Raw genomic sequence first — 12,905 nt, forward strand, 5'->3', positions numbered from 1 at the left:
AACCCTAGATTTGCTTATTTCATTAGCTTTATACATGACGCTTCACTTAATGAAGGACTTCTTTTTTTTTTTTTTTTTTTTTTTTTTTTTTCTTCACGTTTATGACTGTAACAAATACTGACCATTACTTTATTTGCAAATTCAGGGCTCTGTTACAGGTGAACAATATGAAGAACAGAGCCTTCATATGGCCTCTATTTCAGTAGGAGGTTTTTGTACTCATCAAAAAAACACTTTTCTCTACTTTGTAGTTCCACAGATGAAATCAAAACATCTTTAGAAATGCCCTGGGGTCACTAAATTTGCTTGCTTATACACCAGTAGGTCTCTACACAGAAAGTACCAGGTTGAATTACTGTTAAAATATGGAATTGTTTATATACCTCTTGCTAAATCCAGGCAACAAATATGTAATGTAGTACAAACAATAAATTTGTGTCACAGATTTTTTTATAAGATACCAAAAAAAATGTTTTTCTTTGATGCTAATATTTATCTAACTAAATACAATGCAACACTACACAGTCACTGGCAATGCAGTTCTCCCTTTCTTCACAGTAAAATATTATCTTTAGGTCAGCATTTATACAAGGGTATCTTTACGTTAACTGCATGTTACTCTTGTTGTATCACAGTAGCAGACAATATACAGGTGGATCTGTGGTTCTGAAAGAACGATTGGTCTATCTTGGAAAAAAATGGATTTAAGAATTGTGATTAAAGTGATACTGTGCTATTCAGTCATGCCTGAAGACCTCATTAAATCAAAGTTCCTAGTGACATCAATGGCTATCTTGTCTGAGCAAAGACTGATTAACAACTGCAGGATATTAGTCCTGGAAGCTCATGAACTCCATGAGGCCTACCACAAATTAGTTTGTTTCCGGTTATAACTGGACCTCACCTACAGTTTGCAAAAAGAATCTCCTATAATCACCTGCATTTTAAGGTTTAGCATTTATAGGTTTTTACTGTATATATTGTTTATTTTCACACAAGTAGAAAGCACTGTAGTTTTGCGGTTGGTGGCTAGCATTTGGTGGCTTTATTGTATTTGTTTTAATATAGGAAAACTTCTCAAACGTATTTGCTTTGTGACATAATGTCTTTATTGTGTCTTGCAGAAATAATTGACCCAAATCCAGTTACTATACACTATATCTATTGGTTAATTAGAACTTTAAGATATAACAAATAAAACACATTATTGACTTTTAAATCCTCAATCAAATAAATATTCACAGCTGCAATTTGCCAAAATTATTTACCTTTCAATAATGGATCACAAAGAGAATATGCACTACAGACTCAAGTGAATGCCTTGGCTGCCACAAACAAATTACGACACAAGAAAAAATAAGTGTTCTGGCTATCATTACAGTCTATAAATAGCTGATGTAGTCCTTTAAAGATGTGTGATCTTCTACTTTAGTAGACTTTTTCAGTGCATAATTGACCTTGAGATGGAGAATAACCTCGTAGTAGAGTGGCTTTTCTTTTAGGGAACAATGAGTATAGATATAAGAGGATGTGCCTGTTGTCAATGATCATTGCTGAAATCTGCCTATACCACACTGGGACAATCAATTTTGTAAATGATTGCAATAATCAAGGAAATTGCCTAATTTATAAATCCTGGCATACAGCATTTTAATGGATTCCTACATTTTAATGCTGATGCTTTCAAAGCCAAATGAATTGTTGTCCAAGCTGTCACTACACAAAATGATAAAAACATTCAGTCTTGTGGGTAACTACATCTCATGGATATTCAGACCATCAGGCACATAATCACTCATTAGTGAATTCTGTGATAGTTTCCAGTTACAAGTCAACAGCAAAAAGCCACAGTTTCCTTATGAAAAAGCCTCTGGAACCGAGGACTAAAAATAATTGAGTATCACTGTACTAACACGTTAAAGAATTTCCTAGCCTTCTTTGTCCAGGTAAGACAGTATACTGTTTTACTTTTCTTCTTTTTTCCCAGATATATAAAAAGAATAATCTGATTTCTATAACTAAGAGGCAGGTGCAACAACTTTTTGACCATGAATCACATCAGTACAGGCACCATTCGTATGGAAGGAGAACAAATGCAATGCTTGGTTCCATGGCTATTGCTGGTGGGGAATTCTGCCTAATCGTCTCTTCAACTTGCTCTCCACTGTTAAGCTGGTTCTACAGACATAGTTATACATGGATTGCTATTCTCAGTTAAACCTTAAGCAATTGATTTCAGCCAATAGTGGGCTGCCAGTACTTTACTTACTGCTCAATCTCACTAACCTGACATTTATGGTGTACTGATTGGCCTCTGTCAGTAGTGGTGGTTGTAAATTCACTTTGAAATGCTTTGTGTTAACAGCCTTCAACCAGGCTCTGAGACGAGTACGAGCAGGCAAGCTGACAATTGCTCGACCTCCTGCCCTTATTACAGTGAGTGAATCAGGCTTTGAGCCATTAGGCTGGAGCCCAAGGCCTACACAAAAAGGATTGACATGACTAAAGGTCAACCTCTGTCACACATGTGTAACAATTTGGATAATGGAATTCTGTAACTTATCTGAAAAAGGTGCCAAATGAGTGTAAAGAAAGTAAAGCCTGGTCTGAATTTTCCAGCTTTTATGTTAAGGGGTTACTTAAAAGTCTGCATTTTAAAGTCCATGCATGTCTGATGCCATGAAACCTTGGGGACCAAAGTTCATAAAGCAGTGATTGAGACAGCTCTACAAAATATTGAACATCACTGTACCTGAAAAGTGTATGCTTCAGTTTCAGCTTATCAAATCTAGAACCAATGTATTATGGGCATCAGGTATGCAACACATTTTGGATATCCATATATCTCATTAAAATACTGCCTTTATTCACCCACTTTGTATCAAAAGTCAATAGAAATAATTCACTGTTAATGGTATCATAAATTAAGAGTAACTTCAGGCCTTACAAACTAGATTTCATCAAACAATGAAAATTGCTTTTACTAACTAATAAAAAAGAAAGGTCAAGTGTTTCTAATATTGGTGATTGGATCACTTTTAAGCAATACGGAAAGGTAGTGTTCAAATAAGGGCAGAAATGAGCTTTTATATTTATTGTGTTCCATTTCAGTATTTTTTGCATATTATATAATAAAATCTCCAAGGTGAGATTACATGTCATGGAAAAACAGAATTATTTTTTTTTTCTGGGAATAGCATATGTTCGGACATATGCATGTTCTGTGCAGTCCACAGAATTACTGTTTTCAGTAGCACTGTTGAGATTCTGGGGCCATAATCAACCCCCCACCAAAGTTTATTCCAAACTTCACCTTGTTAAATAAGCAAGAGAATCAGTCCCCATCCCAAACATTTTGTTGCATGTGTGCTTAGGCTTATTTATCTGCTCAGGCATAAAATCGATACCTGGTGTACATGGAATAAACATACCAAAGACTCAGAGATACATGAAGATAAGGTGTGAAGAAGTCTTACAAAAATCACAGAGCTTCTAAAAGAAAGATCCAGGTTTAGTTTAGCTTTTCTAAGAACAAGAATTATCAAACACAAAATGCCTTTTATATTTGAGATCAAAATAACTTTATATTGACCCTAAATAAGGAATCTATAACTTAGAAAAGTTATTTGGAAAAATGTGGTACTAAGTGATACAGAAATACTAATAAAGCCAGTTGCTTTATAGCAGCTTAGTGCAATTTTCTTCTAAGGTACATAATTAAAGAAGCTGTGTTGATCAGTGTGCTCTTAATAAACTTTCAGCTTAGCAAGCTACTGAAGAGGGATATCTCCAATAGGCACTCTGTGAATTTAAAATTCATATAAAAATAAAAAGTATTGTGCTTTTTTTGTAGAAAATAAATCCAAGGGTGGTACACCATACAAAATCCTCAGAAAAGGCAAAACAAGAGAATGGCACCAGCTGTTACTCTGCATAATTTAAGATATAATAGTAATATAACTAAGGGCTTTTTTCAAGACAAAATTATTTGAATTTCATGAACATGACATATTTGAAACAGGGCTGACAAGCAGTCTAGAATACTAGATGATGGATTGCTGAGAAACATAATTTTCACTTTAATAGAACTACAGCATGCACATAATTCTATCCCCCAGTGTTTTGCTATAACAGCGAATTTAGTCCAAAACTACAGCCTTGAGAATGTGAATACAAATCTATCACCATAACTGGAATGAGTGTTTCATTTGAAAGGTAAGGATTCTCTCTGCATATTAATTTGTACAGAAATGTACGGTACTGCTGCATAGACTCTGGCCAGCATGTGTCCCAGCAAAATGCCTGTTCTTGGACCAGATGAAGTCAAAGGCAATGTTTTATTTTACTTCAGTTGAGGCACCAAAAGGCCAATAAGGACCCAAATGATACTTTATTAAAGTAGCATCCACACTTCCTAGTAGTGCCAATTAATCCTGTCCATTTAAGGGGAAAATCAGTAACACAGGTTTAACATTTTGTAATTACTAATGGATGCCATGTTATATGTATATTTTGCTCATCCCTGTAAAAAAACTCTAACATATGAAAAAACATTTCTTCCAGAAAAGCAAAACTTAAATTAAGTCAAGCTAGAATAAAGTGAGATAATATATTTGACATTCTTGGGCTATTCAAAGAAAGAAAAATCTATTTGACCTCTGACGAAAAGAAATCAGGAAAGACAGCAATCTGTTTTTCAGGTGAATGAAGAAAAGGAAACTGTAAGATTCTATCCCTTTACATATCTGTCAGTAAAAGTTTTTTCATCTAAACTGCATTTGTAAGGGAAAAGGCCATTTACAATTTAGCTGTTTCCAGAATCACACAGAACCAAAGTTTGGAGCCTGAAAAACTTAGACTACTAAAATTCATAAGCCTTTCTAAACTTCTGTATTTTATTCTAATAGTATTTAAGAGTATATCATATACATTCCATAAGTCAACTCTTATTAAATTTTGATGTTAAACAGAAAGGGGAAACCATGTGTAACCAGATTAATTTATCTCCAGGGAGTAAGGACACATTAATAATTGAGATAATGTTTTCATATATGTTGGAATCAAATGTGCCTTTTCACTTCTTCATTAGAAAACACATTAGGGGAAAATTATCTCATTCTCATCAGTAAGACCTAATTGCTGAGAAAGTCTCTGTTTTCTTTGTAATAACAAAAGGATTGTTCTCATTACTTCAAAATGGAAAAAAAAAAAAAAAAAAAAAAAATCAAGCAGTGCTGGAATAAATGCCTGTATTACCAAAGAGAGTGTTTACTTAATACACCCAGTCCTGTTTTTGTTTTAAACAAATCAGAGTTTATTGTATTTTTATAAAATACAAGCAAACTCTGGATTGGATAGAAGTGGGCCAAAGGGGGGAAAAAAGAACTACAGCTGAATATGACTAATATTTTTGGCTTTCTGAAGGGCTGATTTTTCTGTAAGTTATAAAAAATTATCTTGGCTGATTGTGAGAGAACTCTATAATTTCTCATGAACACCCATAGGTGTCAAGGCCTGTTGTGAGGTAATGGAATGGTATGTAATTTACTCTGAATCGCTCTACATTATGCTGTATGGATTACATACAAAGCAAACATTGAGTGCATGGTGGGAACACTTGTGCAGACAGACTGAAGCATATTTCCATAGCATTGAACTATACATCAAATGCAGATCTTCTGATGTTTCCCACAACAAAGACAATTTAAAAAGTGCCACCAAATCAGTAACTATGCTTAAGTCTTTGCAACAGCCCTTCTATTTAGCTGATGTACACTGAAAACAAAGAACAGTATGTATCAACTTTACTTTGCAGTGCTAAGAGAAAAAAAAAAAAATTAGAATGCAATTTACAGTACTAAGAAAAAGACATTCTCTCTGTAAGGTCCACCAAGACCTAATGCTGAATAAGTGATCTGTGGACATATTTGTATTCACAGCTATCTTGAAAAGAACATTGGGACAATTAACTAAAGCCACAACTTTATAAAGGGACAATGATGAGACATTCCTTTAATGTTAACAGCGATTTAATCCACACTCTTATACCATACAGACTAAAATGCAGATTATTTAGATACATACTTTCAATTGATTTATTGCCATAGGTCAGCTCTGTAAAATCACACACACTTTCTAATTACTTACTTTTGCTATACTTCTTCTTTATTAAATATTGGTTCTCTGATAGATAAAACATACCAAATTGAAAGACAGAACAAATGAGAAACGGCCAAAACTTTTTGCTAGAGCTTAGACTATGCAATTCTTTGCTAGCAATTTTTGCCATTAACAAAAATAATCCGAGACTGTGAGCTGCCCGCAATATCTCCCCCCAAAAAAACAAGTTTACTTATTATTTTTAAGATAATTCACTTAAAATACACACACTCATTTTGCTAGCCAACAGGAAATCTGTGTTGTGTGTTAAGAACAGAAGAGCAAACCCACACAAAAACTCAGTTGACAGCCATCAGTGGCTTGAATCTGGAACATATATCTATACTATTTCTTATTTTTACTTAACATGTTTTGATTCTTTGCTTTTGGCTTTCCCCCAAACAACTTTCCTTTTTTTGATTGCTGCAAAACAATTTTCAAGTTAATCTGAAATTAGACTAAAAAATTCTTGTCTATTTAAAAAAGGTACTACCAATATTTACAACTTAACTTGCATAGATCTGATTCATAATAATTAAAAAAATATATATTGTAAATATTTAAGGATAATGTAAAATTCTCTAACTCTATTTTAGCTAAATTTTAATGTTTTATGTAATTTGACAATCTGGAAATCTTAATTATTTCATTATGTTATATTCTGTTAATTAGCACAGTCTAAACCACAAAATGCCTCTTAACAATGCAAATAAAGTCTCCAACATCATTATAGAGTGTTCCATAAAAAAATATTTTATTAATAACATATCCCAAAATGATCTCATTATAATCACTGGGCTTTGGTAAGCACAGATTTAAGTCTGATTTATTAGTATCTGATATACAAGAGAAATTCAATCCCCACTGAAGTCAGCAACAAAACTCTGAATGATTGCAAGTCATCCAGTTTTACTGAGTATATTTAGGTGTGTTCTGAGGCTGATTTTTTACTCTTTAATTTGAAAATCTCCCACTTCCCACAATGACTCTTTGGGGTAAATACTTTGAGACAAAAAAATGTGTTATTATTTGTTTGCATATAGGAAATGCACAGGAGCTCCTATTCATAGAAGGAAGTCACACACATTAGGTAGTATCCAGAAATAGAGCATAATGATTAAAAGACCTGAGGCTCTGACAACCTAAATACTCACAGGTTTTCTGTGAACAAGTGCTATACACAACATCTTGGCTCCATAACACCAAATATCTTTTTAAAATCCTTTAACTTCTACTGTATACCCACTGAAGACAGCAAAAGCACTCTTTGCATCTTCACGGTCTCGTCATGATTCTAGCCAGCAAGCACACCCCCTTATATTCTAAAGATTTGGATTTGGTCGAGATGAGTAAACGTCACTTGCAGATGTGCGGGCACGTTTCTACTGACTCTCCTGAGTAGTTAGTCTTGAGGTGAGAGGAAGCTGCAGCTACTGAGGACTAAGCAGAACTAAGAAATTATTTTCAGCACAAATCAAATAAGAAATGATTGGCAAAATACTAGGCTGTTTCTGGAGATAAGAAGTGCTGACACACACGAGTATTATATGTGTTCCTTATTAATTATCAGGTCTTTGTGTAAAATCAACATATACTGTCTTTTCCTTCTAAATCAACACAAGATGCTCCGGTAGCATCTGCGTACAAACTATACCTAAACACAGAACTCCAGTGCTTCACTGGAGAAAATGTATATGTGTCATGAACAGTAACAGCCATGGATGTCCCTGTACAGCCAAAGGAATACAATGACTGGTTTATAATCTGTTTTGCCAAAACACAGTCAGTGTTCATCGCAAAATAAACCAAACTATCACAGTCTGAATGTTTTCATATCAATTATCACTGTTACCCTTTCTAAGATGGTGACAAATACAAAAAAATAACATCTTCAGAGAACTGAAAGTGGCCTTCACACAAAAGCACCGAAAGCATCGTTAGAGGAATGCATGGTCAGTGCAGGACCAGAGTTGAACTAAATTGTGAACAAGCATTAATAGCTTCACTGTGCAAATAGCAGGGCTGTAGAACAGGCTCCCGCACTTGTTTCAACAGCTTTTGTGGACTGTCTGTAGAACACAGTGATGGTGCAATACACAATCTCAACCCACATGTTCTGCTCAGACTAAGATGGTACTGTGCCCTGAGAGCTCCAACAGCTCTTGTTACTCAGGTTAAAATATGAAGAGCACCTTGTGTTATAACCTTCAGTCTTCTCTGGCTATGTCTCTCAATTCTTCACTACAGCACCTGTAACAATCTGTTCTTTCTATTAAAACCAATTGGAGCTTTGAGATGTCCACTGGTTTTCTGGCTACCTCCAGTGCAGCTAGGCTTTTGCTTGCACCGGCTACATTTTTAAATCTGCTGAGTCAGCTTACTGAAATTGTGGGGTTTTTTTTACAGCTAGTGAACCATGTTAGTAGTACCTACAATTACACCCAATGTCTCTTTCAAAAGAATCAAATTTCACAAGGAAAGTTGGTCACTTACTTCCCAGAGATGCTGAGTGTTCCTGATGGCTCCTGCTTGAACCTTCTCTGGCAAGAGCAGGATTCCCTGGAAGGGCCCAATCCAGGTGCCCTGCTGGATCCGCTGCGCCGCACAAATGCCGTAGGCCAGGCCCGGCACTGTGCTAGTGCACAGGCACACCTCCCGGGGCAGGTCCCGGAGCCACTCCGGGATCTCGGGCGGCGGGGCTGCTGCGGCAGCACTGCTGGTGCCCACCAGACGGCGCAGAGAGTGGAGGGGCCCGTGCATGGGGCACTCGCCATTGCGATTATCGGCACACATGTCACATCCTGTGGGGCAAAGGGGGAAAACCACTATCAGTGCGGTGCTGCTGGCCACCACCATGATCACTGCCACGGGCAAGAACATGCAGATCCCTCTACCCTTCCTATTATTTCACGGCAGCTCAGCACTCATCCCCACCGTCGGCTTCTGCATGTTGCTGAGGATGGTTTTCCTAATCTCAGCAAAGAAATCCCAAAGGCTGACGTTTTGCAAGCCTGGTGTGTTCACAGACCTGCCAAGACTCATTTATTTTAACACAGTTTTTAAGGTTCTTTTTTTTTTTTTTTTTTTTTTTTTTTTTTCTAGTATAAATAGCACATTTAAACCGTTTCAGTGAGACATTTTAAAACACAGTCATAACGCTTTAGAAGTCCCCCTCATTTGCCTTACCACAGCTCAGCCTAAGGATTTAATTGAAATGGGATTTAACTTCATCCTTATTTTAAATGAACATTTGCTCTACTTTTCACATTAAAGTGTGTTCATGCCTTCCTGTTTAGAAAATAAAATAGCAGAACCTCATGAATGACAGATGGGAGCATGCACGGAAATTTACTTTCTTATAGCTGAATCTAATTTTTATATTGAAATTATGCAGCAAATATTACTGATTCATAGCACACATTTGAATTTTTTTTTATTGAATGGGAATGCATGTTCTTTGCCTGCTACATGTAGCTGAGGCTAATAACAAAACCAGCATGTCTGGTTTTGTGAGTAACTGCCATGAAAAAGACCAGTTTGTAAAAATGTTAATTTCCCTAACAGTTCTTAATAACCAATTATGTTTCTCTATTTTGGGAAGAGCCTGCTGTGATTTTTCGTTTTTGAGCAAAAAAAATTTTGATTGAATGTTTCCACTGCACACTATTGCACATGCCATGAGTGTACAACTTCCAGGAATCTATTTCATGCTTTAGGAAATCCATTTCTCTGGAGGTATGCTGAGTTAACATAACAATGAATCTATTGAAATAGGTTACCGTCTTCTGCACATTTCACTTTTGTAGCACAGTAAAAGTTTTCATTTAAATTTATTCCAGAAATACAAAGGAAAAAACACAACTATGCCATAGTAGAAGTCCTGTCTTTCCCCTAATACTTTTCTAAACCTACATCCATTCTTGTAAAAATAAAGCACAGTTTTCACTACAGAAGCAGGAGCTTCTTGGTCTAACCCACGGATTTAGACTTGCTAGATTGCCTGTAACCACAGTTTCAATCCTCGGGGGGACTGACTCAGCTGTTCTTCTTTCCGAGGTGGTTATAGTATGTATTATGCAGGCCTCTTTCCTACAGAGCCTTCGAAGGAAAACGTTCAGTAAAAGCTGCTAAAGGATAACAAAAGTTGCGTTTTCAATATGGCCTCTATTTGCTTTCTCCAACTTTAGACACACTGTTTCCTGTTGTCCTCATTTAAATTGCACCATACAAAAATGATGCCTTCAGCAATACGAAAATATTTGAAAGTTACACGTGAAAGCTAATTTCCCTCAAAATCATTACACCTTCGAGTGTTGAAGGAAATGCATGCGTCCCTACTTGGTGGTCGTCTGTGCAAGTACTCCACCCGTGACATCGATTACAGATTTTAGCAGAAAGCAAGCCAGCCAGCCCTGCAATGGGCGTCACTCTGATGGGTGCCCCCGCAGAAGGTGGCCGGCGTGCGCAGGTCGCCCCTCACCATCCCTTACATGCCGCGCCGGGGCAGGAGGGCCGGAGGGGGGGTCCCTTGCCGGCACCGCCGCGCAGTGGGAGGGCCGCGAAGAACAAAGCCCCCTAGTGGGAACCGTGCTTAGATTGGCCCAGAAAATGCCTTTTGGCTGTAGGGTTAAAACCCGCCCTTAACAATACAATCCCTGTCGCAGAATGACTCTTTTGCTGAGTTAAGCCGCAACTGCAGAGGAGTTTTGCTCGCTCAGCCACATAAATTAGAGGTGGCTAGAGGATAAGATTTGCAGGACCCCAGGGAAAACGTTTCTGGCTAGTCCTGAGAGAAGATTATTATGCAGCAGATATTCCTACAGCCATTCCCAGACATGATGAATAAAAGGCAGCAAGTACATGCCGAGGGTGGTTTTTTGTTGTTGTTATTTCCATATCTAGTTTGGAAAATGAGGTATCACCACAACATCTTTTCTTTCCTCTTCAAAACCAGTTATCAAGAAACCCTGTGGTTTTGTCATATTCAGAGATTTCAGGGCCTGCACTGGAGTTTGGCATTGGAAATCAGAAGGGAAAGGATCTCAAGTAGGAAAAAAAGAAAAATAAAAAACAAGCCCAAACGGGGCAGCATGTGAGTAAGCTTTAAACAAATCCAGCATCTTACCATGCAAGCTATAAAGAAAACATCTGAGGGGAAAACTGAGGGCTTAAAGAGAGGATGTCTAACATGATGTCAATTAGCACCCAGGGCAGGCCCTTGAATCCAACCTGTTTGCACTCTTTGCCTGTCCTCTAGAAGCATAACTCTCCTCCCTAATACCTGATTATTAATGACTTAGAGACACTGTGCCTCTGTAGCAACTTACTTAAACATGCTACAGCATTTTCATTACTCCAGCCAGCCAATTTTAGTGTCAATTTCCTGCATCCTGACACCATATATATGCATAAATTTTCATGCATACAGCTTTTAGTACCTGCCTAGAACAAGGATTTCTTCATTTTGTCCTGACAATATGTGCACATGAGTGTGGATAAATCATTTTATTTCTACCTCTTCAAGCAAAAGAAATTAAGAAATTGAGAAGAAGTATAAATGAACCCTGTGTCACTGTCATTTACTTTTACAGAAAGTCACACATGGTGATATTTATTTTCCACAATCCAAAACCACTGGTAATGTCTTAATGCTTGGCAGCAGCACTATCTGATCTCCTGCTGTGTTCCTTTCCTTTTGTCCTGCCAAAGCTGAAAATTTGGAAAATGGGACATCTTCTGAAACTGTTTTGGCTTATGGCATGTTGATGAGAGGCAAGGGGTCTATCTTTAATACTAAGCAATTGTACAAATAAATTTTTTTAAATTCCTCATAAATGTTATAAGGAGTGGAAGCCCTACTAGACATATTTTACCAGGCCTTGAGTAAAAATTTACCATGCATCTTTTCCTCTTCTGTAACTAACTTTCATGTAATGATACATGGAAGGCTTTGACAGAAGCACACTTTCAGTAATGTTATATCAACCCATTTAAAGACAGTCACTGTAAAGTAATGGGTTCCTCTGCCTCAGAAGACAAGGGAAGGAAGTCCTTAATATAAAATAGGGGGGAAAAGCAAGAATTTCAAGACCCGCATACTACCCTGCCTCACAGAAAAGATCAATGGCATCATCTTCACGGATACTGTCAAGTAGGATGTTAATACAGTGCACCAGCTTGCTTAATAATACATGGAAAAGAGGAGAGGGTTGACAGGGAGAGTGCTATGGTCCACTGATATCACTGGATTCTCCAAACTAGAAAGCAACTATTAAGAACCACACAGGTGAAGGAGGTTCATATAAAGGGGACGTGGTGGGACAAATGTGAGCTTTCCAGAGGACTGCCATGCAGAGTAACAAGGAGAGACATACTGTACCATTCCTCTTATTTTGGCCTCAGAGAGCAGCTGTGTGAGTACAGGACTCATCAAAGGACTGCTGAAATTAATACTTCCACTGGCTGTAATAGCATCAATCAAGCCCCAAATCAAGACAAGAAGAAGCAAGAAATGTGAGAAAATTGAGGGATGTGCTGAAAATAAAAAAAAAAGCAAGGAGGAGTACAGCCAGAGCAGAGTGTCCCCTGATAAAATCAGGAGACTTAGAAGATAAGGTCAGTGGGAATGCTCTATTGCAGGCCCAGATGCAGCCAGACTCTTTGGAAGGAGATCAGTTTCTCACTTTATACCTTCATGGTCTATAGATGGGAGGATTAAGGCAAGGAAGAAGTTGGGGGGGGGGGGG

The 12,905-nt window shown here is 37.4% G+C and overlaps 1 protein-coding gene across 1 annotated transcript in view; it reads right to left on the reverse strand.

Annotated features, from left to right (window-relative positions):
- Positions 1 to 12,905, reverse strand: part of PRDM6 (PR/SET domain 6) — a 69,644-nt gene that overhangs the window by 54,315 nt on the left and 2,424 nt on the right. Inside the window, exon 2 of the mRNA XM_026865614.1 lies at positions 8,653 to 8,960. Within this exon, the coding sequence (XP_026721415.1) occupies positions 8,653 to 8,960 (308 nt within the window). The remainder of the gene's footprint in view (positions 1 to 8,652; positions 8,961 to 12,905) is intronic.

This window comes from Athene cunicularia (assembly GCF_003259725.1).
Source record: "Athene cunicularia isolate RWA chromosome Z unlocalized genomic scaffold, athCun1 chrZ_part1, whole genome shotgun sequence".
NCBI classification, from domain to species: Eukaryota; Metazoa; Chordata; class Aves; order Strigiformes; family Strigidae; genus Athene; species Athene cunicularia.